Genomic DNA, 26855 nt, shown 5'->3' with positions numbered 1-26855 from the left:
CCCTCTGTCCCCTGCCCTGCCGTCAGCCCCATGCAGACCCGCACCCTGCCATCCCAAATCCCTGGTGCGGGTCCGAGCGGGGGGGGCGGCCCCGCGGGCACCGCAGCTCCCGGGCTCCTGCAACTGCCCAAGGTGAGTGCGTGGCTGAGTCAGGCCTGGTTTCTTAAACACTCCCACAAAAATAAGAACTCGACCCATCAAAATACACACATCTATGTACACGGTCCCTCATCTGCCCTGCGGCAGGCAGATGTGGCCCAGGGCCCGGAAGGCGGGCGCCCACCACTCCCCACCGGTTCAGGCGGGCTCCGCTGATCGGGAGCGGTGAGCGCCGCCCCCCACGGTGGGTAGTGGGTAAGCCACTGCTGCCCCCTCTCCAGCCTTAAACTTTCCTGGGACCAAGCTACAAAGACACAGAAGCAAATCTGAAGAGCCACAAGTACGTATATACACGTGCACACACACAACCAACGGAGCGGGGGCACGAGGCCATGAGGACCTGGAGGGGCTCTGCCCCACCCCATCCACTCTGCAGCGCCCGGGGGGGGCCGAGGGGGCGGGGGGGGGGCTGCTGACGCCCTGACCACACGCAGGCCGTCCCTCCCTCCTCCCCCGGCTCCTGGTCTGGAGATGAGGCAGGAGGGGACGGGCCCACGTGCAGCTGGGCACAGACCCGAGAACCATAGGGTGGGCTGGGGGAGGCTCAGGAAGTTTCTGGAAGGACCTATGGGTACATCCTCCCTGGCTGCCCCACAGCCAATGGCACAGACGGACAGGACTCGATGGGGTGGCCTGGGGGAACGGGCTGCGGAGCAGGAGCCAGATGCCCAGAGGACACAGCCTCTGGGGTCGAGTCTGCCCTTGGGTCACCCTGACCGGCCGCCCAGCAGGCCACAAGCGCCCGAGTCCGGCTTGGGGATGAAACAGGCCGTGACCCCGTCAGCAACAAGGACAGCGCGGGATCCGGGTATGCACAAGGTACGCAGCAAGCGGACCCGACTCGTTCTCCTCAGACAACAAGTCCGGCTCCTGATGACCGCCTTCGGCCCGGACACTGCCCGGGGCCCGCTCCAGATGTGGCGCCATGTCCCCGAGAGAAGTCAGTGGCACGGATGCCGGGGCAAGGGCAGCCGTGCTGGCCGCAGAGAAACCCGTCAGATGTCTGTCCCTCTGCTCCGTGGGCCGACCCCAGCCGTCCGCCCGGCCCCAGCTGACCGGCCTGGCGTCCCGCCGTCTGTCCTGCAGGCGTGAGTGGCGATGGCGGCAGTGAGCACGTACTTCTCGGAGGAGCACGAGCCCCGGCGATGCCGCGGCGGACGGAGACGGAAGCAGGCTGGGTCCCAGGAGGCGTCCGTCGTGCTCCCAGCAGATGGGTCCCCGCCGGGGCCCCCTCTCCTGCTGGGGCCCGGCCACGTCCCCGCCCCAAACACCGGCTGCCAGGGTTCGCAATCAGGCTTTAATGAGAATCTTCGGGGTCCTCCAGGCCCGACTCCCCGCCCGCCCCGGCTGCGTCCTCTGGGGACTGTGTGCTGGGGAGGGGAGGGTCCATGCACGCTGACGAGAGGTGGGACTCTGCCGACACGGACGGTGAGGCCCGAGACTTTACCGGATCCTGGTGAAGAGGTTGAGGACTGACACAGACTCCTGCGGGGCACACGGGAGAGAGCACTAAGCCGCAGCCCCTGGGGCGGCCTCCCCGGTGATCGGGGTCCGCTGGGCCAGACCACTGGGGCTGGGCCCCCCGCAGCACCAGCACGATAAGGGACTTCTGCCTGGAGGGCATGCGAGGCTTCGGGCCAGGGGAGCCTGTGGGCACCGTGCCCAGCACCCTGAGGCATGTAGGGGAGCGAGACTCTGAGCACCGTCGGCCATGTGGCCTGGGCTGTGTGGCAATACGGGAGCAGAAAGGGGACATGGGGGGTCCCAGAGGAGACCAGAGCTGACGGGGTAAACGGCGCTGGCCGGGTGACTCGTGGGGGCCCGGGACAGGCTGAGGGACGCGCGTGGGGGAACATCTGGCACTGATACCGACCCACTTTACCTTTGTCGAACGGGTTTTGCTAAAGACGTTCCAGAACCGCAGGGTTTCGTCCCCAGCACCAGTGACTATGGCCTCTCCGTCAGGGGACATGGCCTGTGGAAGCAGACAGACCCCCCCCTTGGCCTTATGCCCCGTAGGCTTGGATGCGGCCAGGGGCCGGGGGGCCGGGGGGCAGGCCCCATGGAGGCCACCGGCCCGTATGGGGAAGACCTGAGGTGGGCTGGCAGAGCCTCGGTTAGAGCGTCCTGGTGAGGACACACGGCCGCCCCCCACCTGCCTCAAGGACAGACACACTGCTCCGGACAATCAGATAAATGATGTGTGGGTTTAAGCACAAAACGTTTTCTTCCGCCAAGAAAAAAAACCGAGCACATCTGGAAAGAGGGATCCTTTCTCCGAGCCAGCACGCATGGCAGTCCGGTGAAACGTTCAGGGACCAGCGAGCACCGGGGCCCAGTTACCGGCGGAGGCCCTCTGTGCGCGCGCGGACACACGGCTGAGCGGAGGAAGGCCAGGGCTGCAGGAAGGCGGGTGCCGGGTGGTGGGACAACCTGACTGTGCAGGCAGGAGGCCGCCCAGGCAGGGGGACACGGAGACACGGGCTGCACACCGCCTCTCGGGGGCACGGGGCAGTGGCGTTCTTCCAGACCCCGGGCGGGGCACACTCACCAGGTACAGGACCCTGTAGGAGTGCCCGGTCAGCTTCGCCACCTGCGTCAGGGACGGGTACTTCCAGACCAGGATCTGGTTCTGTGAGTAGCCGTGCGTGCTCACCTGGGGGCAGAGAGGGTGTTGCCGGGACTCAGAGCCCCCCTTCTGCAAGCCGGGGGCTCAGACGCGAGCGGTGCAGCGCACCCACCCCAGGAGGCATCTCGGGCTTGCCAGGCAAGGCACAGAGGCCTCCGCGACTGAGCTCCCGGAGCCCTGGGCTCTGAAGGCCTTCCGGCGCCGAGGCAGGAGGCGTGCGCGTGGCCCCGTACTCACCAGCTCGTTGGCGTGCTTGGACCAGGCCAGGTTGCACACCTGCGAGCCCGTGTCGATGCACTGCAGCGGCTGCCCGGTGAGCGTGTTCCAGAAGCGGATGCAGCGGTCGGCCGTGCCGCCGCCGGACGCCAGAAGCCCGTGCTGGTGCGGGGACCAGGCGATGGCCTTCACGGCCGCCAGGTGCTCCGTGTACTGCTGCACGGGGCTCAGGCTCGAGTGGTTCCAGACCAGCAGCTGTGGGGGCAGCGGCTGTGAGGCCCCCGAGCTCCTCAGCACCCCCGCCCCGCCGGGGCAGCACCCGCATCACCATGCCCTGCGGTGGAAGGCACAGCCTGAGCCGTGAGGGCAGGGCCCAGGGCACCTACCTTGTTGTCGTTGCCTCCTGAGGCGAGGAGCTGGTGGTCCGTGGACCACTTAAGTCCACACACCTCCTGCCGGTGGCCCTGTAGCCGCCGCTCGGCCTGCAGGGGCGGCGTCCGGATGTCCCTCTGCAGGATCATGCGGTCGCGGCTCCCGGACGACAGCTGGTCGGCGTTCCAGGCCAGCGCCCCTGTGGGCCGGGCAGAGGGCAAGGGAGGCTGAGGCCTGTCCCCCCAGGAATCACACTTGTCCCCCAGGGACTGGGTGGCTCCTCACCGACGCGGGCCGTGTGGCCCTCCAGCATGGACAGCTTCTTTCCCGCAGCCGCGTCCCAGATCTGCACGAAGCCCTTGTGCGTGCCGACGGCCACCAGGTTCCCCTAGGACCGATCACACAGGGAAGGGAGCAGGCGTCAGGCCCTCTCCCTGACGAGCGGCCCTGACTCTCCTCTCCCTCCGGGGGAGGTGCCACTTCTCTGCGAGTCCCTCTGGGCCAGGAGGACGGCCATCCTCAGAGCCCGCTGGGAAAAAGGCCACACAAGCACTCTAGCCGATGCACCAAGCATCCGTGTGCTTCCGCGCCAGCTGCGGCAGTGAGGAGGGCAGTCCGCAGGGAACCATGTCTGGCCTCGAATCTCTGGGGAGGAGTAACCATCTCGACCAGGCTGGGGACAGGCAGGAGTGCCGAGGCCGTTCCCCGAGCTTAGACAAGTGACCGCCAAGCTGGGGCCCGGTCCTTGTGGGTCTCTGAAGCCCCCGCAGCACTGTGTAGGGCCCCCACCCGCGAAACCGGGTCACATCTCCCCCGTGCCAGCCCTGCCTAGCTGGGGTCCGAGATCATGTACTGACCCGTTCAGACCAGCCCACAGATGTCACCGAGTCCCCTTCCACGGAGAGGTCGCAGAGCCGGGTCACCTGGGGGAGAGGGGAAGCGGCCGGTGTGAGCGGACGCGCTGCCCGCCTGGCCTCCGAGGCCTGCCCCATCCGTTCATCCCTGTCTGTCCCTGTTCATTCGCTCCGGGACACCTCACGTCCGTGCCCTTGGGTGTGGGGGCTGAGAGCCGGGGCTCAGGAGGCTGCACGCTGGGAGGGGGGACACACACCAGCATGGGGACGACAGTGTGCACAGAGCCTGGACCAGGGAGTGGGGCTGGGGGTGCTCGGGTGACCCGGGCGCCGTGCGGCAGGCACAGGCCACAGGCTGCCAGGAGCACAGGGGCAGCCCTTTCTGAGGCGGCTTCACGTGCCTCGTTTGGAACCTGTCTGTTTTATTCCCGAAGACGGCCCGCCCCAAGTTCACCAGCGTCCTGCCCAGCAGGCCCTGAACCCCAGCACGCCTCGGGCGGCCCCCTCAGCAGGGCCGGGCCAGCTCGGTCCCACCCACCCCCACGCCCGCCCCCACGCGTGCAGCCGGGCCACCTGGCTGGTGCAGGCGCTCCACAGGTACACGCAGGTGCCCAGCCCCACGCTGAGCACGTTGAGGGACGACCAGTCCACCAGGTTCAGGTAGAAGTCGTCCTGCAGCTCCGGGGCGTCCAGGACCTTGAAGGGGATCTTGGAGATCTTGCGGGTGGGTTTCCGTGGTGACCGCAGCAGCTTCTGACTGCAGGAGGGAGAGCCCGGCCCCGGCCCCGGCCCTAAAGCAGCCGCAGTCTCCTCTCCCCTGCAGCCCTACACGCCCCCTCCCGGCCCGACAGGGTCGTCTGCTCATCTGGCCCTGCCTTCTGCCGCCCAGGTGATCCCAAGGCTACGGGCAGCCCAGCGGCCACCCGTCTCCCTGGGCTCTGACAGCCACACCAGGCCCTCCGCCCAGCACCTCCTCAGGCGCCTGCCCTGACTCCCCTGCTGGGCCTAAAGCCGCTGAGCCTGCAGAGTGTCCCCAGCGCGGGAGGCCCCCTGAGCCTCTCCTGCACCCTGAGCACAGGTCTTGGACCAACCCTGCCTCCCAGGCGGCACGTGGTTGCCAGCCCGGCCCCGTCCCAGCCCCCTCCCTGCGCACAGGCCCGGACTCACCTCTTGTTGCTGACCGGGGACAAGGAGTAGGGAGACACGTCATTGCCATCGTCAGGGCTGGCGCGCTTGGTGCTGAGGGAATACTGGAGGCGGGGTTGGGGGGGACCGGGTGAGCACAGCCTCCGCCCGAGCTCAGGGAGCTCCCGCCTGAAGCCCCGGTGCCCCCCCGCGCTGCTGGAGGCCGGGCAGGCGTGCAGGGTGTGCACAGAACCCGGAGGAGCTCTGGGGAGAGGGATTCCGAAAAGTAAGCCAGGTCTCAGGCCTGAGACATTGTCTGGACAGCGACTTGCCTGTGTTAGCCTCCCCACTGTCCCCACGGCCACCAGCCCCCTGGCCATCTCTCGGGAGACCCAAGCCAGGCTCCTTCTAGTTCTTGCCGGGGCCACCCTGAGGTTCGGGACCGTGCACTTGGCCCCTGCCCCAGCTCTGCCTTCACAGCAGCAAGAGAGCAAAGCCTCGGCTCGTGGCGTGGGGCCACGTGTCTGCCCGGCTGGGTGCAGGAGGGCCGAGCGGGGGCCGAGCGGGGACCGAGCCAGGTGGCCCGGCGCGGGCCGCGGGTGGGGAGGGGCCGCAGGCTCACCGTGAACAGGCCCTTCTTCTCAGGCGTGGAAGGCTGCAGCCTGCGGTCCTCCGTCTGTGGGTCCTGGACCTTCTCAATGCCGGCTCCCAGCAGCTCGTTCTTCAGCAAGGCAGAGTAGGCCAGGCCGTCTGCGGACAGCGGGCTCCGTGAGCCACGGAGGGGCAGGGCGGTGGGGGGCATGGACGTGGGGGCAGGGGCGCGGGCGGCCGGACTCCTGACCTTTGCCGTTGTCGGAGGTGGCATCCTTGGCTTTCCGGTTTTGGCTGGGGGACTTCTCGTTCTCCTGCGGGACAGGGAAGGGGAGGAGGCAGGGCCAGCTGGAGCGAGCCTCCGGGGCCCCTGCTCCCCCCCGGCCCCAGCCCCGGCCGCCGCCCTCTGGGCAGCCCCTCACATTGATCCTGTGGAAATTCACGCTCCAGTTGGCACCGGCCCTGGAGGGGATGAAGCGGTCCCCGTGTTTGCTGGGAGAGGACACGGGCGAGTTGGCCGGCGTCAGGGTTCGCCGCATCTCCGCGACCTGCAAAGATGGTAGGCGGCGCGGGTGCCTCAGAGCCCGTCAGAGCCCGCCGCGGCGCGGGTGCCTCAGAGCCCGTCAGAGCCCGCCGCGGCGCGGGTGCCTCAGAGCCCGCCAGAGCCCGCCGCGGCACGGGTGCCTCAGAGCCCGCCGCGCAGGGCCGAGGCCAGCCTCCCTGCACTTGGCCTCTGGTCACGGAGCCAGGGCATCGGTTCCAGAAATCCGGGCGGCAGCAGTGAGCCGGTGAGCGAGCCGCGGGCTTGGGCTGGCCTCCCTGTTCCTGTCCCTCAAAAAGACACGCTGAAGCTCTAACCCGGCACCGGGATGTGACCTTACTCAGACGCAGCGTCTTCGCAGGTGTAAGCCGGTTAAGACGGCCACGCTGGAGTGGGACAGGCCCCAAATCCATGCCCTGTGTCCTCCTAAGAGCCAGAGATGCTGACACAAAGCGAAGGGGACACGAAGACAAGGCAGAGACGGGGGGGGGGGGGCGTCCCTGAAACCAGGGACTGCTGGCCACACCAGAAGTCCTAGGAAGGACTCCCCCACAGGGCCCCCAGAAGGAGGTGGCCCCGAGACACCAGGGGCTGAGGCCTCGACAGCCTGTGGAGCTCAGGGAGCGCAGAGACGAGCAGCGAGCACGGTCTGCGACGCGTCAGGAGCCCGGGATACAGGCAGCACGGCGGACCGGGTGGGGTACAGGGAAGAGGCACCCCCAAACGCTGCTGGCTTCCAGCAGATAAGGACCGGGCTCCCTCATGCCACCATCACAGCCGTGCGCGGTCAGGCCAGCCCACAGGTCTGAGACACTGGGCCCCCTGCCTCCCTCTCTGGAAACGGAGAGCACCTCCCCCGTCCCCCTCCTCAGCCTTGAGCGTGGCCCCACGGGAACAGGGGTCTGGAAGCTTCATGGTCCATGCGGGTTCCAGTAGCAGGAAGCCGGAGGAGTGGGACTCCCTGGTGTGGCTGTGCCCCTCCCCCACCCGACACCCCCACACCCCTACGTCCTCTAGGAGCTGGAGCCAGGGGCTCACCGCAGTCTCCGCCCCAAGCCCGCCCCAAGCCCCGCATGGAGCCAGGCCAGTGCCAAGCCAGTGCCAGGCCAGTGCCGGCTGCGGTGGGGCGCCGGGAACTCACGCCAGGCATGGTGTTCTCATTCTGAACGACGATCTGCCGGAGGAGACGCCGCTCATAGTCCTGGTCCATGGTGACACAGGGCAGGCCCAGCCCGCCGGCCGAGGTCAGCTGGCCGAGGTCAGCCTGGGGCAGGAAGGGCAAGACCAGGATCACACCACCGGCAGCAGCCCCCGCCACTGTCTGGTGGCCGCGGGGAACTGCGCGGTGATGGCCGGGACCCCCACCACATGGAGGGCCTCCCTCCGAGACATTGAGGTGGGGGCCTGGTGCACCCACAGGCTATGGAGGCCACAGGGGGTTGGGACGGGGAGGACCGGGGCTCTCCCCCGGCCTTTGTTCTGGTTAGTGCAAGTCTCTCCTCTGTCTCTGGGTCATGGAGCTCGCCCCAGGGCCACCCCTCCAAGCCACGCAGCCCACCACGTTGCTTCCTGCTTCAGACCCTCTGAGGTCACAAGCTGCCCCCCGGCCATACCCAGCCCTGAGATGGGGGGCTGGACAAGGGCTCAAGTGGTCCCAGCACGGGTTCCTCCCTGAACGGGGAAGGTTCTGTGTCCTAGAGCAAGACTGGGGGGGGGGGGCACAGTCCTCACCCTGCTGGCCTGTGTGCACAGCGGGCGGGGCTCAACAGCACCACGTGGCAGAGCTCACACCCACTTCCCACTGTGCTCAACTCCGCAGAAGACTTCTCGGTAGACGAGTGAGAAGAGAGGAGGCAGCCGGAGAATGTTCTAGAAGGAGGAGCACATGGAGGGAAGAAAGGGCTGAGCGCTATCCAGCAGAAGGGGGAGCCGGCGGCCACCTCTGGGAGGAGGGTGCTCCTCACCACCGGGCACGCCAGGCCCCCTGCAGGGGCTGCTTCCAGAAACCAATGCGGAACGTTTGCCAGCCGCCAGCCGTGCCTCCCCTGGGGGCTGTGCAGAGCCTCGAGGCCAGGCCGGAGCAAGGATGTGGGGGACAGAGCCCAGCACAGGGGCTGCTCAGAGGACCGGAGCTTCCTGCGGCGCGCTCACTTTCCACCCCAGACTCCCTAAGTCACCGTCCCCACTACTCCGGCTGGAGCCCTGCGGCCATGACAGGGAAGGACCAACTGAAAAGCAGAAGCCGGCCCAAAGCTCTAAGTTTATAAGTTCTGAAGTGTAGCGCCCTGCGGAGGTCAACAGCTGCGTTTAAGGAAAAAGACCACAATAAGAGACACGCAACATAAGACAGAGCGTCGGGGGCACCTGGGGAGGGGGCTCAGTGGGCTGAGCCTCTGCCTTCGGCTCAAGTCATGGTCTCAGGGTCCAGGGATCGAGCCCTGCATCGGGCTCTCTGCTCAGCGGGAAGTCGGCTTCCCCCTCTCTCTACCTGTCTCTCTGCCTGTGATCTCTGTTTGTCAAATTAAATAAATAAAATCTTAAAAACAAAACAAAACAAAACAAAACAAAAAACCATGTAGCGTTAGCACGGCTTTAAGCACACAGCTCTGTGGAGTCGAGCACTCACGCTGTGCCGCGAACACCCTGAGCTCCGGAGCGAGCTCCAGAACCTTCTCACCCTCCCAAACTGAGACTCTGTCCCCACAAAGCACAGGCCCCACCCCGAGCCCACGAGCTTCTGTGTGTGTGTGCGTGTGTCTCTCTCTCTCTCTCACACACACACACACACACGCACACAGCCCGGGGACCCAGGAATTCCACTTCTAGGTACGTGTCCAGGAGGAAAGGCGGACCCACACCCAGCCAAGCCCTCCCGCGTCCGCACTGGCATGACTCCGGACAGCCGAGGAGACAGGCTCCCCAGTGTCCGCCCCCAGAGAAGGACAAACCCAGCGCAGTCCTCCCACACGCTGAAACGTCTCTCGGCGTTGAAAAGAAAGGGCAGTCTGAGCCCTGCGACACCACGAGCACACCTGGAAGACCCCCCGCTCAGGGAGAGAAGCCAACCCGGGACCCATCCTGCGGGATCCCACTCACGGGGGCTCCCCAGACAGTCCTGTCCACAGAGACAGAGGGCAGACCAGAGAGAACACCTGCCCTTGCAAAGACACCTGAGGGCGGCCGGATGGCTCAGTTAAGCGTCTGCCTTCGGCTCAGGTCATGATCCCGGGGTCCGGGGATCGAGTCCTGGATCGGGCGCCCTGCTCAGCATGGAGCCTGCTTCCCCCTCTTCTTCTGCCCCCTCCGTCTGCTTATTCTCTCCCTCGCTCTCAAATAAATAAAGAAAATCTTCAAAGACAGACACCTGAGGAGAGTACTAGCTTCGTGTCACCTGGGAAGGGACAGACCTGGGGGTCCACCACTCAGCACTCACTCCAGCTGGGGCCACACAAGATACCCAGGCCAACCTGCCTGAGCCCCACCTTCGACATCCCCAAATGGCCTCTCTGTGGGTTCCCGGGCCTGTGGTGGAGAGACCGGGTACAGCGCGTGGCTGAAGGACCAGCAAGACCCCAGAGTCCTGGACCCTCACCTGCCACGAGGGGACACAGAGCGCTGGTCTGGTGCAGTCCAGGCCCAAAGCCGGACACTCAGCCAAAAACAAACCAGCTGGATTAGACCTGGAGGAACAGGCGTGCAGCCACTAGTCGCCACCGTGCGCTCCACAGCGTGCACCACGCTCACACACACGTGAACCCACGACGGCGGAGTCGGGGCAGCAAGGCCCTGGGTCATGTAGGGGTACGGACAGGGGCTCCTGCCCAGAGGCCTGACGTGGGTGCCCACCAGCCCCCGGGGCGCCTGGGATTCCCGAGCTCCCCCAGCCCCATCATCCCCACAGGGCCTCCTGCTTTGAGTGAAGCAGGGTTGAGGCCCTCCCTCTGGGGTTTACCTAGGGGAGCAGCCACCCCCTTCTTGGCAATCGCCCCCCACCCTGCATGGACACTGTATGCCCCGGCAAGAGGTACCCGGACTGGTTCAGCCCATTTGTCACAGAGTCCGGAAGTGGGCTCTGCCCCTCTAGCCTCCCCCACCCCTCTGGGGGCGAGGCCCCTTCCCATCCAGCTCCCAGTTCACCTACTGGCCCGCCCCAGGATGAACCCTGTGTGCCGTCACCACAGGGACGACTCCTGGGCCGTGTGGCCACACGAGTTTGTGTCCAGGCTGGAGATGCCCACCCGGAGGCCTGGGGTTCCCCCACGGTGAGCCTGGGCCGCGCAAACCAGGGCTGAGCTGTAGGCGGCCAGCGAGTGCTGGGAGAACGACGTCTGCCCCGGGGGCTTGTGTCCGGGAAGGCAGAGGTCAGGGACACCAAGAGCAGCGCTAATGGCTCCGTTCTGCTAAGTTCTACCCTCCTGGGTACTCTGCCAGAGTCGGGCCAGTCAGCGGTCCTCTCCACCGCACAGATGACACAGGGGGAGGCGGCTGACGTCCCCGGCCCGTGTGCGGAGTCAACCCTGGCCCGCCCTGATGGAAGCCGTTTGCCGCTGCCCAGGCAGTGAGCCCTGGGGGGCCGGGTGAAGGCCATGTTCAGTCCCAATGCTCAAGAGATGTCCCCCCCTGCTCTCCCCACGCAGGGCTGCTCAGGGATGGTGGGGCTCTGGGGGGCACGAGGGCTTTAGCAGCGGTCACCCTGTGGGCTGCGGGCTCTAAACCTCTCAGCCCAGGTGAACGTGGAAACCAGAGCCCCCTATTCACAGAGCAAGGCCACCACGCCTGTGTCCCCAGGTGACTCCCCGGGAAGCTGGCGAGGCTGATGTGCTACATGGACGGCGGGGCCCAAGAGAAACCAAAAGTGTCCGCAAGACGAGACAGACCACAGATGCTTTTATTTAAAAAGACGAGACAAGTGGGGGTTGGGGGGCTATGAAACCGGCCAGCCATGGGAGGTGGCGGGCGCGCCCACGGCCACCCCGGCGCGGCTGGAGGGCAGCAAGGCCCCAGCGCCGAGCCCTGCGCTCCCCCGCCGGCTGACGCCCCCGAGAACGGAGCAGCAGGCACACGGGCTCTTGGCAGGAGCTGAAACCTGACTTCCGATGAAGGCAATTTGGCAGTCGCCTTCCAAATTTAAAACACACGTCCTCTCCCGTGCGGCGTCTCTGCTTCTAAGAATCCGCCCGTAACAGCCCCATGTGAGCAAAGCCACGTGTACAAGGACACTCGTGCAGGCCGCGTGTGCAACAGAAGGCAAGGGCCAACGCAGTGACGTGAGGCTCCGGTCCCCACCGGGGCACAGGGCAGCGGCCAGGGCGGCGGGAGGGCCAGCGGGCCCCACACACGGAGTGCAGCTCCGAGCCAACAAGCCACCTTCGGAGGGAGAAGCCAGCGGCAAGGGGCAGCGTGTGGGGAGGAAAAGGAGCTGCGGGAAGGGAGAGGAAGGCGCCCGCTTCCCGGGGCGAGCCTGCGCTGCTTGGATCCCCGCTGCGGCCCCGGCAGCCCCAGGGCGGGCACCACGTGTTGGCCGCCTTCACTGCACACCTGAGAACTTCCTAAGGAAACCCTGAGAGCATGCGGCGACTTGCGTCCGCGAGCAGTCCGGAGCCCGGACTGTCCACAGGCTGCAGCGGAAAGTGCCCCCCGCGCCCCCAGGCCGAGCCCAAGACAGAGCCGGAAGGCAGCAGCGAGCGCCCCCCTGTCCCAAGCTTGCCCTGCTGACGGGCAGGCTGGCGTCCAAGTCACGTGAGGGGGGCCGGAATCCTTGGCCACTCGCTGCCACTGTCCCCACCACAGGGTGCCGCACTGGCAGACTTGCCCTCCCAACAAGCCGACCCTTACGAAGGGGGTCACCTCTTCTGCCAACGTGGCCCCCAGGTTGAGGAGCCAGGAGACCCACCCCAGGCCACTGCCTCACACAAGCTTCCAACCCCCGAGCCCCCTCTTCTGGGAGACGGGCAGCACCCCAGTCACCTCAGAGGACCATGATGAGGTCCCCACGCAGTGGAAGCTGGTCTGCACGGGTCAGAGGTCGCCGAACACCCAGGGCTGCCCTCCCGCACACTGGCCGCGTTCCGCTCCTCGCCACCCAGGGCCCCGATTCCCCCCGGCAGTCACGGAGCAGAGCCCAGCTCCTCTGCAGCCCCCCGCTAGCCCCGAGCTCTCCCAGCCCCGCTGTGTGCTGCTCACGCGGCTTCCGCCCGCCGAGCGCTCAGCAAAGATGCTCTCACTGCAGGTACCACCCAGCGGTTCTCTCCGGGGTCATCCTGCCCCTCCGGGGACACTGGGCGGCGTCTGGGGACACATGTGGCTGTCGTGACTGGGGTGCTCCTGGCACTGAGGGGTGGGGTCTGGGGCCGCGGCTCAGCCCCCCACAGTGCTGGGAACATGCCCCCATCGAGAGCAGGTCTGGCCAGAATGTTCCCAGTGCCCTGGGGCAGACCCGCTGGAGGCCAGCAGATGAGGGAGATGACGGAATACAGGCTGCGCCCGGTGCGAGCAAGGACCAGTGACACAGCGCACACCGTCTCCCACACCGTCGCCCAGCCCCCTGGAGTGGGGGTGCGGCTGCGGGGGGCACGGCAAGGGCAGTGGCATGGACACACGATGGTCTCCCCTCCAGGCCCGGGGGCAGCGCAGCACGCGCTGCAGCTCCTCCCAAGTTCGCACTGGGCCCCGGGCCCCGGGCCCCTGGGCCAGAGCACGCCGCTTCCAGGAGCGCTCACCAAATTTCAAGTCCTTCACGGTCCTGCCCATCTCGAAAAACCAGTCCCTCCTGGCTCTGACATTGTAGGGCTTCCCAGCAAAAGCTGAAGGAAGGAAACAGGCCCACAACAGGGCTCTCGTGACTCGGTGTCTCGAGGGTGACATGTGGCCACCTGGGAAACGGTTCACACCGAGGCCCTCCCTGTTGTGAGGACCGCAGAGGTCCTGGAACCACCCGGCGTCCCCCGGCAGAACCGTGCTGGGTGAGGGTAGGTCCAGCTTCTGCGGGGGAAGCCGCATGTGCCAGCAGGTGGCGGTCGGGGGCACCTGCTACCACACGGTAGAGAGGAGCCCGCGGACACCAGCTGCCCCTCCCACGTGCGCCCAGTCCCCCCGGTGACCCTGGCCCCGTGTGACAAGGATGGCAGCAGGCACCGTCGTTCCGGGTCCCGGACTTGCGTCTGCCCCAGGGGCAGTGCCAGTGCGCTCCCGCAGGAGGAAGCTGCGGGGGTCCTCCCGGGAAATCCGGCTCCGGCGCCCACGCTGCCCCTCCTGCCCGTGGCCGCTCAGATCACGACGCTCCCTCAGGGGGGAGGGTCCCCAGCCCCAGCACCCGAGGACCAGCCACCAAAGACCGAAGGCCTGCTCTGGAGTGGGGCGTCAAGTCGCATGGTCAGTTCTGGGGGGACTGCCCGCCCGTGAGAACTAGGCTCCTACGCGGCTGGGGGCTCCCTGGGCACCGTCACCCAGGCACGGGCCTCCGCGGGGCCCCTGAAATCTCCAGCACGTGTGCCCGTCCAGAGCCCTCAGGCGGGGGCGGCAGGAGACCCGGGAGAGTCTGAGGAAGAGGAGGGCGTCCTGCGGGCCCTGGGCGCGTTCTCCTCAGCCATCCTCCAAGACGCTGGGGAAGTACCACATGAGGAAGACCCAACCAGAAGAGGGGGAGTTGTCCAATTTTCTGCTCCCGTGGGAACCTCTGGCTTTGCTGCCTCTGCTTTGGCTCAGGCCCCCAACCCCACCCCACACCGCACGGTCCTGGAAAGATCTACCAGAGAAGGTGGGGTTCAGAGGAGGACACCCCTGGCCTGGAGCCTCCGCTTCCGCTCCCACTGGCCCGGCGGCCCTAGCCGAGCAGCTGGAGACGCCACCTTCGCAGCGACCAAACTGGGTCTGACCCAGCGGAGAGGCTGAAGTGGCGGCGGGCCCCGTGGGCTCAGGGACAGGTGCACCAGACTCCAGCCGGGCCTGCTCCCTGCCCCTCGTCCCACCCCCCCCAGGGCCTGCCCCTGCCCCAGAGGAGGGAAAACTTTGGTCAGTAAAGACGGGGCTCCGGGGCGGAAGGCCTGGCCGTGGTCCCCAGACATGGACTAGATCGCACGCTCCCGGGCTGCCAAGAGCTGGGGCACAGAACGGGGACTTCAGACCATGAACTCCCGCCCCTCAACAGTGGAGGGAGCGCGATGAGCTAGTGGTCCCTCTCCTTGCGCGGCCGCAGAAGGCAGGCCCGGGAGAGCTAGAATCAAAAGGGACCGCGCCTGACACAGGACGGGGAGATGACAGACCTCCCCCGGGGGCCGGTATGAATCAGCACGAGGGTCAAGTTATTTCTGGGGAGGCCTGGGCCAGGGCCCTTGAGGAGCGTGTTCCAGCACGCCTGACCTCCCTCTGTGCAGACAGGCCCCAGGGTTCGTCAGCAGTCCTGTGCCCCAGGCCTGGCAGGCTTTCTGGACCAAAGGCTCCCCTTCCTAGCCTGTGACAATGGCCCCAGGAGACATGGCCAGCTCCCCAGGAGAGCACAGCTGCGCGAAGCCCCAGAAATGTGCCCAAGGTGAGGCCACTCGTCTCCCAGCTACGGAGACAAGTCTCGCTGCTAGGCGCCCATTCTCCAGTAAGATGGGGTGAGACATCCAGCCTCTGAGGGCATTAGGGTCCACACAAGCACAGAGGACGCAACCCGCCCTCCTCCGCAAAGGAAGGATGACTTGGCAACAGCCCCAAGCGATTTATGTTCGGGTATGTGTTTGCAGCTATGGCTTATGTCAGAGCACCTGACCACAGGCTGGACAGGCCTTAAAGGGGTTCAGGGCGAGCCCCCTCACAATAGCATCTGCTCGCACACCTGCAGGGATGGGGAACTCACCCCTCACAGGTAGCCTTGAGCATCACAAAGTGCTTCCTCAATTATGTCTCTCCATGGATTCCCACCTCTGGGTCCCAGGTGGGGGCAGAAGAAAACCCTAAAACCTAGTAAGTTTAGGGCAAGGACCCCCAACCCCACCTGCTGGCACTGGGGCCACATCACTGTCCGTAGGGGGCCATCGTGGGCACGGCCGGGGGCTGAGCAGCATCCCTGGCCCCCACCCCCAACGCCAGAACACGCACCGACAAGCACAAATATCCCCAGACGCGGCCCGCAGCGAACTCCGAGCCCTCGGGACTCCTCAGGGGGAGGAGCGGTTTCCCTCAGGCCCAAGACACCAGTGCTGACCCGTCTCTTACCGTTCAGCCTCCCGTAAGTGCAGACACACAGACAGACAGCTCCCAGCAGCCATCGGCCCCTCCCCTTGCCCCCTCCGCCCCAGCCCGCCTCTGCGTCTTTCCCCTTCTGGTAGGAGCCCGTGCAAATACAGCCGGACCCTTCCCGCACAAACCCAGGGTTATTTCCTCTGGGCAGAGCACGAGCGAAAAGGCATGGGATCTGGTAGGAGCAGCTGCTGTCCCAGAGAACCACCCAGAGGCTCAGGGAGGCCGGGTGTGAGAACGTGCTGGGGGCAGGAAGAGGGACAGGGAAGGCTGACTGTCCTGGGCCGCGTCCTGGGGTGGACGGCAGGACAGGGGGACCGGGAGTGGCAGGAGCTGTGCCTCTAGGCACCGAAGGTGGTGTCCCGCAGAGACTGGGCAGAGCACCGGGGAGCGGGGGGACCAAGGGGACCAGACTGGGCCTGCCCAGGCCAGGGGAGGAAGCGGGCGGTCCTGAGAGCATGGGGGATGGAGACGAGGGCCCACGGGAGGCCAGGGCGGGAAAGGCTCAAGGGAAGAGTGACCTCTCCTGGGCTCACGCAGCCCGACGCCTGCAGGACACCCAGACAACTGGCCGCGTGGGCCTGGAGCTCCAGAGCCAGTGCCCGCCAAGAAGGTGTGCGGAGAGCAAAGCCGCACCTGAGTTCAGATCAAACACGAGGGTCACCACGCGAGAACCTGTGCTCAACTGTTCGCAGCGGTTCTGGTCCCCGCGGGAGAAAGGTGGTGACAGCCCAAGCATCTGCCAGCTGGGGAGGAGACACACACGTGTCCCCCACATGCGGGAGCATCCGGCAGCCACCAGCAGGAGCAAGGCCCCCACATGCTGCCCTAGGAAGAGACCCCGAGCTCACAGCGCTCAGGGAGGGACCCGGACACAGACGGCCACATGGGATGTGAGTCCACGCACGTGACAGGCCCAGACCAGACTCAGCCTGACAGAAAAAATGGGGCAGTGGTTACTGGGGCTGGGGAGGGTGCAGGACTGATGGGTAAAGGGAAGAAGGTTTGTCTGGAGTGATGAGAATGTTCTGGAATTGAGGTGATAGACGCAAAAGCTGAAAAGCTCTGCACTGTATACTTTAAATCGGTAAATCACATGACATGGCAATTCTATCCAAATCGATCTGTTACCAACAAAGATTCAGCAAATCAGGAAAAGCAGGGCCAGTAAAAAAGGCTGCTCGCTGGCGGGGAGGTGGAGGAAGCCCGGGGAGAGTGGAATCCACAGTCCACTTTTCGGGGGCCGGGGGTCATCCGTTCGGCACGACGGTCGAGGACCAAACCAGTTGCGCCTGCTGGGATACACCGTGTGCGCCTGTTCCGGTCTCAAGCGAGGAAGCCACGCAGGAGAAAGCAGTGGTGCCAAGGACCCAAGGATGTGCGGCGGCTGGGGGCACAAGTGTCCGGAGCGCTAGTGCCACACAACAAGGAGCTCTGTGTGCGAGTCCCGGTGCTCGACAGAAGGAAGCAGCTGCAGGACGCGCCCAACTCCAAACCGCCCGCCACCTGCGGCCACTTTGCCAGCACTAAAGCTCGGGCAGGCGGAGTGAGGGGTGGCCAGGGCAGTGACCAGTGGCCCTGACAAGGGGGAGGCTACTGGCCAGCGATGGATCAGAAACCGGACGGCAGGAAGCTTCGGGGCAGAAGAGGGGCAGCTCAATACTCCTTCCCCAGCTCTGAAAGCCACCTGCTCCCTGTGCCAACTCCCAGGATGGCCCAGGTGGACCCTACCCTCTGGCTGTCCCCACCCGTTAGCTCCCACTCCAGCCAGTGTTCTTGAGCTCCAGCCTTACGGGGCACTGAGCAGGCTCTGGGGATAGAGTCCCTGCCCTCACAGGGCTCTCGGGCTCAACTCCAGTCCCTCTACACCGCTACTACTTGGGGACATCCTGAGCACGGCAGGGCAGGGCAGCCGCATCCCTGACCCCACCCACTCGATGCCAGGAGGGCCCGCAGTCGTGATCACCACAGATGTGCGCAGACAGCACCCACGTCTCCAGCTGAGAACCTCTAGGAGAGGGTGGCGACGGTAGCGCCATTTCACTGGTTCCTAAAAGACCAAGTCCCTTGGTCCTGACGCCCGACCTGAAGGTCCAGGATCCACCCTTCGAACAGAACCATCTGGGACCCTCTCATCCTGCTCAGTGCCACCAAGCCAAAGGTCCCCACAACCAGCCCCACTCTGGTCCCCAAACCTGCCAGGCCAGAGGCCCCAACAAGCAGTACTGGGAGACTTTGCTGAAGCAGAGCCTCGTGCGAGAGTGGAGGCAGACCGGCTTCGGGAAACTCGTCGCCTCCCCATCTGCTTCCGGGCACGTCCCCCCTAGCCCCAAACAGCCACTGCCACTGGCTGGGCCACGGGGGTCTGAGATTTCCCCCGGAAAACAGTCACGGGGCGTGGGAGGTGCTCCAAAACGGCCAGCATGGCTCGCTCCCTGGACACTGCCCACCACCCAGCAAAGCACCCATCCTTTGAACCAAGAGCTGTCCAAGGGCCAAAAGCCCAGTTTTCAGAGGGGGTGAGCCCAGAATGCTCAACAAAACCCTCCCGGAACAGTGGAACCTTGTTCCCTCCGCAAGTGCCCCGACAACCAGCACACCTGCCTGCTCTGGGGCCTGGAAGTCATGGCAGTCCAGTGGTTTCTGAGGGAACAGAAGGGGCGCGTGACCTCCCAGGCTGAGACGGCCCACGAGAAATCCGGCACAAACAACAGCCTAGAACGCGTTCTAGGGGACAATGCACCACTCTGGGGACTGTCCCCAGAAGATCTCATCAGCCTCTAGTGTGCAACCCCCCCCCACCGCCATCGTCTGCCAGGAGAGACCACCCAACCTCCTGCGTTTTGAAGACCCCCTCACCTGCCCCCAATCTGGGGTAGGGGGAGCAGCTGGTTTTGGTAAATGCTCCCCATTTCAAGCATAGTAAGAAACTGGGGGGGGGGGTGAGGGCGTGGTGCAGCCTCACCAGCGGGAGGCATGAGGTCATCACGCTGTGGACTGGAGGGGGGGGGGCTCGTGCCCAGCATGACAGGCGCCTGAAAAGAGGGGCGGATTTCGCCGGGAAAACAGAGAAGAACAAAACAGGTCTAGGCTCGACAGCTGCAGAGCGGAGGGTCTCCGGCTTTGCGCTGAGGGCGAGTCTAGACAGAGCAGACCCAGCCGGCCGGGGAGCACGGCTGAGATGGGGAGAAGCAGCCCACCCCTGGGGGCTCCCGCTGGCCGCGGGGGGCTTCCGGGAAGAGGCGGGATGTTGCGGGGCAGGCGGGTGGCTGCGCAGAGCCCGGCCCTGTCCGAGTTCGGTGGGGTCAGGGCCCACACGGAGAGCGGGACACGGCGGGCCGGCAGCTGCAGAGGGTCAAGCCGGGAGGCCGTGGGGCTGGGAGCGAGGCGGGTCAAGCGCCCCAACGGCAATGCCCAAGTGCTGCTGGGTGCCAGGAACCCCGAGGGGCGCCCACACCCACAGGGTCCCCACACCGGCGTCTACTCGCCGCGGGGGTCCGGTTCGAGCCCCGCCGCGTCGTGACAGCCACGGGGGGCCGGCTCGACCGCGCAGGGCCTGCGCCGGGATGGCCCCAATGGGGAGGGCGGGCTCGAGAGGCCGGAGATGAGGCGCCGAGCTGGGAGGGGGTCGGCTCGGGCCGTGTCGAGCGGACCGCGGATGCGAGCCGCGGCGCAGGTCTCGGGCGGCCGCTGGCTCGGGCTGCGGCGCTCACGCAGGGCCGGGTTTGGGGGTGAAGACGGGAGGGAGGTGCGGAGGTCACCCCGGGCCTAGCTCGGCCGGCGGGCGGGCTCAGGGGGGCTGGCCGGCTCCCGGAGGGGCCCGAGCGTGGGGGCCGCCAGCCCGGGGTCGGGCGGTGGGAAGGCCCGCGCCGCCGTCAGGCCCCGGCCCGGCTCGGGGGGTCGCGGCTCGGGCCCGGGGGGCGGGTCCCCCGACCCCGCCGCCTCACCTGGCTCGCTCCGGTCGCCCGCTGGCTGCGCCGACCCCGCCTCTCCCGGCGCCGCGCCGCACCGCTCTCAGCCGCCCGCAGCTCCACTGGTCCGGCCGCGGCCGCCGCGGACGGGACCCCGGCCTCCGCGATCCTTAATATGGCGGCGGTCGCGGTTCCGCGGCCTCCCGGAGCCCTCCTCCGCCGCGCGCGCTCCCGCGGCCAGCCACGCCCCCGCGCTGGCGCGCTGCGTGCGGCCGCCCCGCCCCGCCGCGCCCCCGCGCGCCCCGGCCTCCCGCGGGGGCCGCGCCCCGCCCCGCCCACCCTGCACGACTGCGCCTGCGCGCGTCGGGCATCTCGGGAGGACGTGACGTCGCCCGTGATTCGAATCAATACAGGAAGCGCGGCGCCACGCGTTGCCACGGGCGACCGAGGCCCGCGGGGTCCTCGGGGGCGGGCGGAGCCCGTTGCGTGGGATCTGCGGGAATGGCTCCGCTTCGTTTAGTACGTGGGTCTCCGCAGGGGACGGTGCCAGGCCCGGATCCTCACGGGCGGGCCCGCACCCCGGGAGGGCGGTGACGCTGCGTGGTCAGGCGCGGGTGCGCGCAGCGGCCGGAGCCCGACCTGCCCGCACGACCGCACCGCCCGCGGCGGGACCTCCGGCCGGCCGGCGCAGGTTACCGCGCTCCCGCCCCGTGCTCGCCCGGGCCCTGGCCGTCCGGCCCCACGCCGCCGCCCCCCGTGGGCGGAGGATCCGGCATCTGCCAAAGGGCAAGGGGAGGGCGGGCCGAGCAGCAGCGCACGGGGCTCGCCCCCGGGACGCGCCGGGAAGAGCGAGTCGAAGCCAGCGAGCGGCCCCTTCCCGGCCGCCCGGGCGCCCTGAGGAAAGGGCGGGAGGCAGGGCGAGTGCGGGGGCCGCGGCGCGGGTCGGGTGGGACGTGGGCAGCCGCGGTGCGGACGGTGCCGCCGCCCCGCAGAGGCTCGGTCCCCCGCGGGCTTCCCGGCGACGCGGGCGAGGCCCCTCCTGCGCGCCCGTCTGCCCGGGAGAGCCGGAGCCGCGTCCGCCGAAGCGTCCGCACACGGAGGCCCAGAGCACGGGCCACAGTAACCGAGCAGGGCCGACGGCGCGGGGGTCCGCCCGCGGGGGTCCGCCCGCGGGGGTCGCGCGGGCCGAGCGCCGTCTGTCCGCGTCGCGGCGCCCCGGCTGGCGGGGAGGAGGCGCGGGGCGGCCCGTGGCCGGCCTCGGCGGAGTAATAAAACCAGCGAGGATGGGTCCCTAACGCGGCCCGTCGGGGACACGTGGGCCAAGGCTTGAAGGGAGGAAAGAGGCCGTGGTGCCCGGTTTCTGTATGTTTGTAGGAAATGAGACACTTAGGCGACGCACCTGTCCCGGACTTCAGTGAGCCCCGCCCACAGCGCGGGATCTGGCCTCATCCAATGAACACAGAGCCCGAGCCACAGAAGTAGATTTTAAGTTTTCCTGTTAGCGGCATTTTAAGAATACAAAGAAACCAGTGTCATTAATTCTAATATATTTAATTAACTTAATATGTCCAAAGTAGTTCTATTTCAACGTTTTATCAGAATCAACAGTTACCCGTGAGATACCGTTTGTTCCTTTGCTCACAATGTCTTAAAACCCCGGATGTGTGCGCTCACAGCCCATCCGTTTGGTGCTAATTGTCATTGTTAAACCTTGATCTCTACAATGTATAAAATTGACAGTGGGACAGGTAAATTCACGTACAAGCGTGCTTCACACGTTTCCAACAACTGGATCAAGTATCAGATTTTTCCACCTCTATTTAAATTAAATTTTATTTTTTATTTTTTTAAATATTTTACTTATTTGAGAGAGAGTGCACACAAGCTGGGGGAGCAGCAGAGGGAGAGGGAGAAGCAGACTCCCCGCTGAACAGCGAGCCTGATGCGGGACTTAATCCTGGGACCCTGAGGTCATGACCTGAGCCAAAGGCAGATGCTTCACCGACTGAGCCCCCCAGGTGCCCCTAAATTAAATTTTGAAAATTAAGGTCACTTCTGTAGCTACACTGGCCACCTTTGAAATGCTCCATAGCCCCCAGCCCCTCTGGCTAGTAGCTCTCCTACTGAACGGTGCAGATATAGAATATGTTTGTCGTAGAAAATTCTACTGAACAAAGAAGGTGCAGAGCAGTGCCTGGCACAGGACGGATCAATAAACATCAGATGAGCGGGGTGCCTGGCTGGCTCAGTCGGTACAGCATGAGACTCCTGATCTTGGGGTTGTGAGTTTGAGCCCCATGTGAGGTGTGGAGATTACTTAAAAATACATATATAAAATCTTTTTTAAAAAAGTTAAAAAAAATCTTTAAAATCAAATGTCAAATGAAGAAACTTCTTGAATATCTACCCTTCCAGACAAGGTCCAATCATCCTTCCTCAGACCCACCACCAGATTCAATAACTGAGTCTGGGGGCGTCTGGGTGGTTTAGTGGGTTAAGCCTCTGCCTTCAGCTAAGGTCATGATCTCAGGGTCCTGGGATCGAGCCCCGCATCCGGCTCTCTGCTCAGCGGGGAGCCTGCTTCCTCCTCTCTCTCTCTGCCTGCCTCTCTGCCTACTTGTGATCTCTGTCAAATGAATAAAATCTTTAAAGAAAAAAAAATAACCGTGTTTGCGCGTTGCTGCTTCTCACTCCACACAGTCAGCATTCCAGCTCCAATGGAAGAGTGGAGCTAAAGGGAACAATTCAGATGCTGTATTTTCTTTTTAGATTTTATTTATTTGACAAAGATCACAAGTAGGCAGAGAGGCAGGCAGAGAGAGGAGGAAGCAGGCTCCCTGCTGAGCAGAGAGCCCGATGTGGGGCTTGATCCCGGGACCCTGAGATCATGACCTGAGCTGAAGGCAAGAGGTTTAACCCACTGAGCCACCCAGGCGCCTCTACACGTCGATCTAAAAAAAAAAAAAAAAATCGAAAAAAAATAGGCCTCTCTGCCTACTTGTGATCTTTCTGTCAAATAAAATCTAACAAAAAGAAAGTCTTAAAATATTGTTGATTTACGTGCTGAGGTTTGGGGCCCCCCTTTGATTTGGGGCTCACCTGCCCCACGACTGAACAAACCCTTTCTCTGGTTCCACTTGTGGAGGGCATCATGGAATTCCTACTTAATTCGAGTATTTATTTAAACAAGTATTTTGTTTTTATTTAGAAAGAGGGCACGCGCCCAAGTGGGGGGAGGGGCGAAGGGAGAGGGAGAAGCAGGCTCCCCGCCGAGCAGGGATTCCCAGGATGTGGGACTCGATCCCAGGACCCCGGGATCACAACTTGAGCCGAAGGCAGATGCTTTGCTGACTGAGCTACCAAGATGCTCCTAATTTTTTTTTTTTTTTAAAGCAGATGTTCCTATTTTTGACAAACCAGAAATCCAGAGGGGTGAGAGCCTGGGAAACATTCCATGAGTCAGTGCAGAGCCCGGTCCTGGGCACTGAAAACCGGCCGTGCAGGGGCCCAGATGAATTCTCTCACTCAGCCTGCGTTGGGGACAGTGTGGGGCCGATCCCCGACCTGACATGAGAAGTATGACAAAGGCTTATGGGTTTCACTGTGTCCCCCCAAAAATGGCGTGTTGAAGTCCAACCTCCCCCCCCCCCCCCCCCCCCCCCCCCCGTCCCTGAGAATGGACCCTTACTTGGAAAGTGGGGTCTCTGCAGTCAGCAAGTTAGGACAAGGTTATATGCCCCAGTGCAGCGGCGTGCTTGCAAGAGGGACATCTGGACACAGATGTAGCGGAAGAGGAGAGGGCCACGTGGGGACGAGGCGGACCCCGGGGAGGTGTGTGCACAAGCCCAGGAAGCTGGAGGAGACAGGGGACCCTTCCCCAGCGCCTCAGTCGCAGGGTGCTGCTGACACTTTGAGCTTGGACTTGCTCAGGTGTAAAGGAATCGCAGCATGGAAGGTGTGGGGGGTCTGTGTTTAGCACAGATGCCTGTCCTGCTATCAGCCTGTCAACAGGTCTGGAGGTTCGAGATTCCAAGTTCCCTGACCTACAGGCATCTCGCTTTTGGGCGTGGCTTCCCATATCTGCTTCCTGCACCCCTGGGTCTATCTCCTTCCCCCAGCACATCCTGGGGGCCAGTCACACCTGGCACTCTGCCTGGGAGCCTTCCAGAGTCAGCACCACGACCGGCCCCTGGTGAGGCCATGCGCGAATCTTAGCATGAGTCACAAAACATGGTGGAGATGGTGTCCTTGCTGGCCAGCCAAGGTCACCGCAAAGTCTGTTGGAGTCAACTCTCGAACACGAAGACAAGAAGAGAATAATACTGGGGACACCTGGCTGGCTCAGTTGGTAGACCATGTGATTCTTGAGCTTGGGGTTGTGAGTTCAAGCCCCACACTGGGTGTGAAGAATACTTTAAAAAATTTTTTAAAAAAGATTTTATGTATTTATTTGAGGGAGAGAGCACAAGCAGGGGTGGGGGGTGGCAGAGGCAGAAGGAGAAGCAGACTCCCTGCTGAGCAGGAAGCCCGCCTTGGGGCCCCATCCCAGGACCCTGGGATCACCACAACCTGAGCAGAAGGCAGACGCTTCTTTGACTGAGCCACCCAGGGACGCCCGCGCACATTTCTTTTTTTTTTTTTTTTAAGATTTTATTTATTTACAGACAGAGGTCACAAGTGGCAGAGAGGCAGGCGGAGAGAGAGAGGGGGGAAGCAGGCTCCCGGCTAAGCAGAGAGCCCGATATGGGGCTCGATCCCAGGACCCTGAGATCACAACCCTGAGCTGAAGGCGGAGGCTTTCACCCAGAGCCACCCAGGCGCACCCCTCTCCCGGTGCATATTTCTTAAATAAGAGATGGTACGCCGAATCCATTGCTGTCTGCCTTTAAAAATGGGAACATCCTGCCACAGGGGCGCACCTGCTTCCTCCCCTGTGCTCTCCACCTGGCCCAGGAAGCAAGAGGAAGCCAAGAGCAGGAGCAGGGTGGCCAGGCGAAACCTGTCCCCTCGCGCAGGCTGTTTGCTCCCTCTGAAGGGGCCACCGTCCCCGACCCAAACAAGTGTCGAGGTAAATACCATGGTAAAACATCCCAAGTAGCCCAGGGAGGTCCAGGATTGAAAGTACTTTGGGTAAGTGCTTGGGTGTTTCTCAAACTCGTTGCCCGTGTGTAATTTACAAACATCGCTCCATTTGCACAAACGACATCACGTGATTCTGCTTCTCCGGTTCCACTTTGGAGGTCAGCCTTGGACTGCCCTCCGGTACCACAGGTGGGTCTACCCATCCGAGCGTCGGATTGCTAACGGATACGTGCACCACTGTTTAAGCTTCACCCCTGCGGACAGGTACTCCTTAAATATTCACCTGGGGTGTCTCCAGGCTGGGGACCCACTTAGGCTGTGCGGGAGCCCGTGGGTGCGGACTACAGAAGTCACGGCCAGCAGCGGCATGCTTGGTGCTCGGCGGGGAGATTTACGCTCGGGGAACGGTGGACGCTATAGATGAGGGCTTCATCGGTGTCTTCCGTGGTGCCGCTGCACCGCCACGCCGCCGGCCCATCCCGGCGACAGCGCAGACAAAGCCGCTGCTCTTATTCCCGTGGAGAAAACAGGCCATGAACTAATCAAGAAAAGGGTATGGGGAACTATGGATGCTATGGAGGCAAAGAAAACAGGGAACGGCACACAGGGACACTGGGAGTGAGGTCATGATTTCAACCCAGGTGGTCAGGCGAGCCTCGCGGAGAGGGGAGGTACCTGGAGGGAAAAAGGTTCCCGGTCAACAGCGCACGCAGAAGTCCTGGGGCAGGACTGGGCCTGGCCCTTGCAAGGACACTGAGGAGGCCTGATTGGCTGGAGCAGAGGGTGCCACGGGGAGGGACCGGGCAGGGCCGGTTGAGGGCCCTGGGGAGGACTTGCCCACGCGGGGAGGGCAGCCCTGAGTGCTCCCCAGCTCCCTCTGGCGGCCGCTGCGGAGAGGGCGGACTCAGGGAAGGGAAGTGGGGGTGGGGGGGAGGTGCAGAGGGGATCCTGCGGGTCCAGGCAGGTGGCGATGGTGACTGGGGGCACAGGAGGGAGGAGAGGTGGACAGATCTGGGGCCAATTTTAAACGGATCCAACCCGGATGTCTTTAGGCTGAACCCCTGAATGAGCGTTCTCACTTCCTGTGGGAACAGCTTTGGGCGGTAATGTGGGGAATCCTGAGGGCACGCTATGTTTGGGGTACCTCGCCAATATCCAAGTGGAGACATAGGGGGGCAGCTAGACCCCACATCTGGAGCCCAGGAGAGGGCTGGGCATCACCCTGCCGTAGACATGGGGCGGTGGGGGTAGGGGGCTGGGGGGGCAGTGGATGAGCTGACCACGGGGGAGTGGGGAGGGAAGGAAGAGGCTCGAGGGCCGAGCCTGGGCATGGGGGAGGGTGGCAGAGGAGCCTGGTCCCTGAGGAGCTCCAGGAGGCTGGGGGCTGGCCAGAGGAGACCCCACGGTGAGGGGGAGGAGGACAGAGACTGTGACAGGTCTGGGGACAGGAGAGCAGAGCCTCCTGCAGCAGTGGGGGAAGCGAGCCATGGGCGGCAGTCAGGGTTTGGCTCTTCTGGGCCTCTTGCTGGAGAGAAGCAGAAAGTGGGCAGCAGACAGAACCCGGCGATGCTGTGAGGTCAGGAAGGCTGTCGGTTGATTCTCCCTTGTTTTTAAGAAATTCCCACTGGTCTCTGCTGCTGGGCACAGTCCATCTGACGAGAGCAGGGAGGGTGGCTGGTGGGCCCGTGGGCAAGGTGCCCGGGACACTGAGGTAGTGGGGCATGTGTGTCCCAGGCCCTGGGCTCCAGGGCCCTTTAAAAGTCTGTAACTTTAAAAGTCTGTAACTTTAAAAGTCTGTAACTTTAAAAGTCTGTAACTTCCCTGGGGAGCCTGGTAGTCGGTTGGGTGACTGACTCCTGGCTTCAGCTCAGGTCGTGATCTTGGGGTCCGGGATCGACTAAGTGCCCATTACGAAGTCGGCTTGGGGCTCGCTCTCTGCCCCTCCCCGCCACTCTCTCTAAAATAAATAAAAATGAAGTTTTAAAAAAGCCCGTAACTTCAGAGAGGCAAGGGCCAGAGGAAGGCCTGCCCACGGCACCTGCACTCGCCAACCAGGCCGGGGCCGCAGGCTCCCAGGTGGCTTCAGGATGGGGCTAGCAGTGCAGGCACTTCCGGCCACATCCTTGACCCTGGAGGAGAGGGAATCACCAACG

At 64.3% G+C, this 26855-nt stretch overlaps 1 protein-coding gene across 3 annotated transcripts; it reads right to left on the bottom strand.

Moving 5' to 3' along the window:
- Nucleotides 1-426: 426 nt before the first annotated feature.
- On the bottom strand, nucleotides 427-19850 carry FZR1 (fizzy and cell division cycle 20 related 1). Of its 3 annotated transcripts, none has more exons than XM_059388630.1 (15): nucleotides 19657-19850; nucleotides 8219-8356; nucleotides 7629-7751; nucleotides 6369-6494; nucleotides 6197-6260; nucleotides 5978-6105; nucleotides 5398-5480; nucleotides 4804-4987; nucleotides 4234-4299; nucleotides 3662-3764; nucleotides 3391-3575; nucleotides 3026-3259; nucleotides 2711-2815; nucleotides 2033-2134; nucleotides 427-1644 (listed from the first exon to the last, which is right to left on the bottom strand). In XM_059388630.1, exons 3-15 carry the CDS (start codon nucleotides 7695-7697, stop codon nucleotides 1603-1605), a joined length of 1491 nt encoding a protein of 496 aa, XP_059244613.1. In that variant the 5' UTR covers nucleotides 7698-7751; nucleotides 8219-8356; nucleotides 19657-19850; the 3' UTR covers nucleotides 427-1602. The 3 variants fall into 3 exon arrangements, with proteins under 3 accessions (XP_059244613.1, XP_059244615.1, XP_059244614.1); XM_059388632.1 differs by having other exon boundaries at nucleotides 2042-2134; nucleotides 19657-19849; XM_059388631.1 differs by lacking the exon at nucleotides 8219-8356.
- Between the last annotated feature and the right edge of the window lie 7005 nt (nucleotides 19851-26855).

This window comes from Mustela nigripes, chromosome 2 (genome assembly GCF_022355385.1).
Source record: "Mustela nigripes isolate SB6536 chromosome 2, MUSNIG.SB6536, whole genome shotgun sequence".
In the NCBI taxonomy this organism is placed as follows: domain Eukaryota; kingdom Metazoa; phylum Chordata; class Mammalia; order Carnivora; family Mustelidae; genus Mustela; species Mustela nigripes.
This window is presented reverse-complemented; position numbering and strand designations above follow the sequence as displayed.

What these genes read in the sequence shown, in the direction of transcription:
- FZR1 (XM_059388630.1), bottom strand. Translation starts at nt 7,697, where the DNA reads ATGGACCAGGACTATGAGCGGCGTCTCCTCCGGCAGATCGTCGTTCAG. An exon ending in AGAAGAAGGGCCTGTTCACG is followed by an intron (nt 5,481 to 5,977) that starts GTGAGCCTGCGG and finishes CCCCGCCTCCAG; the next exon opens with TATTCCCTCAGCACCAAGCG. An exon ending in CTGTGGGCTGGTCTGAACGG is followed by an intron (nt 3,765 to 4,233) that starts GTCAGTACATGA and finishes GATCGGTCCTAG; the next exon opens with GGGAACCTGGTGGCCGTCGG.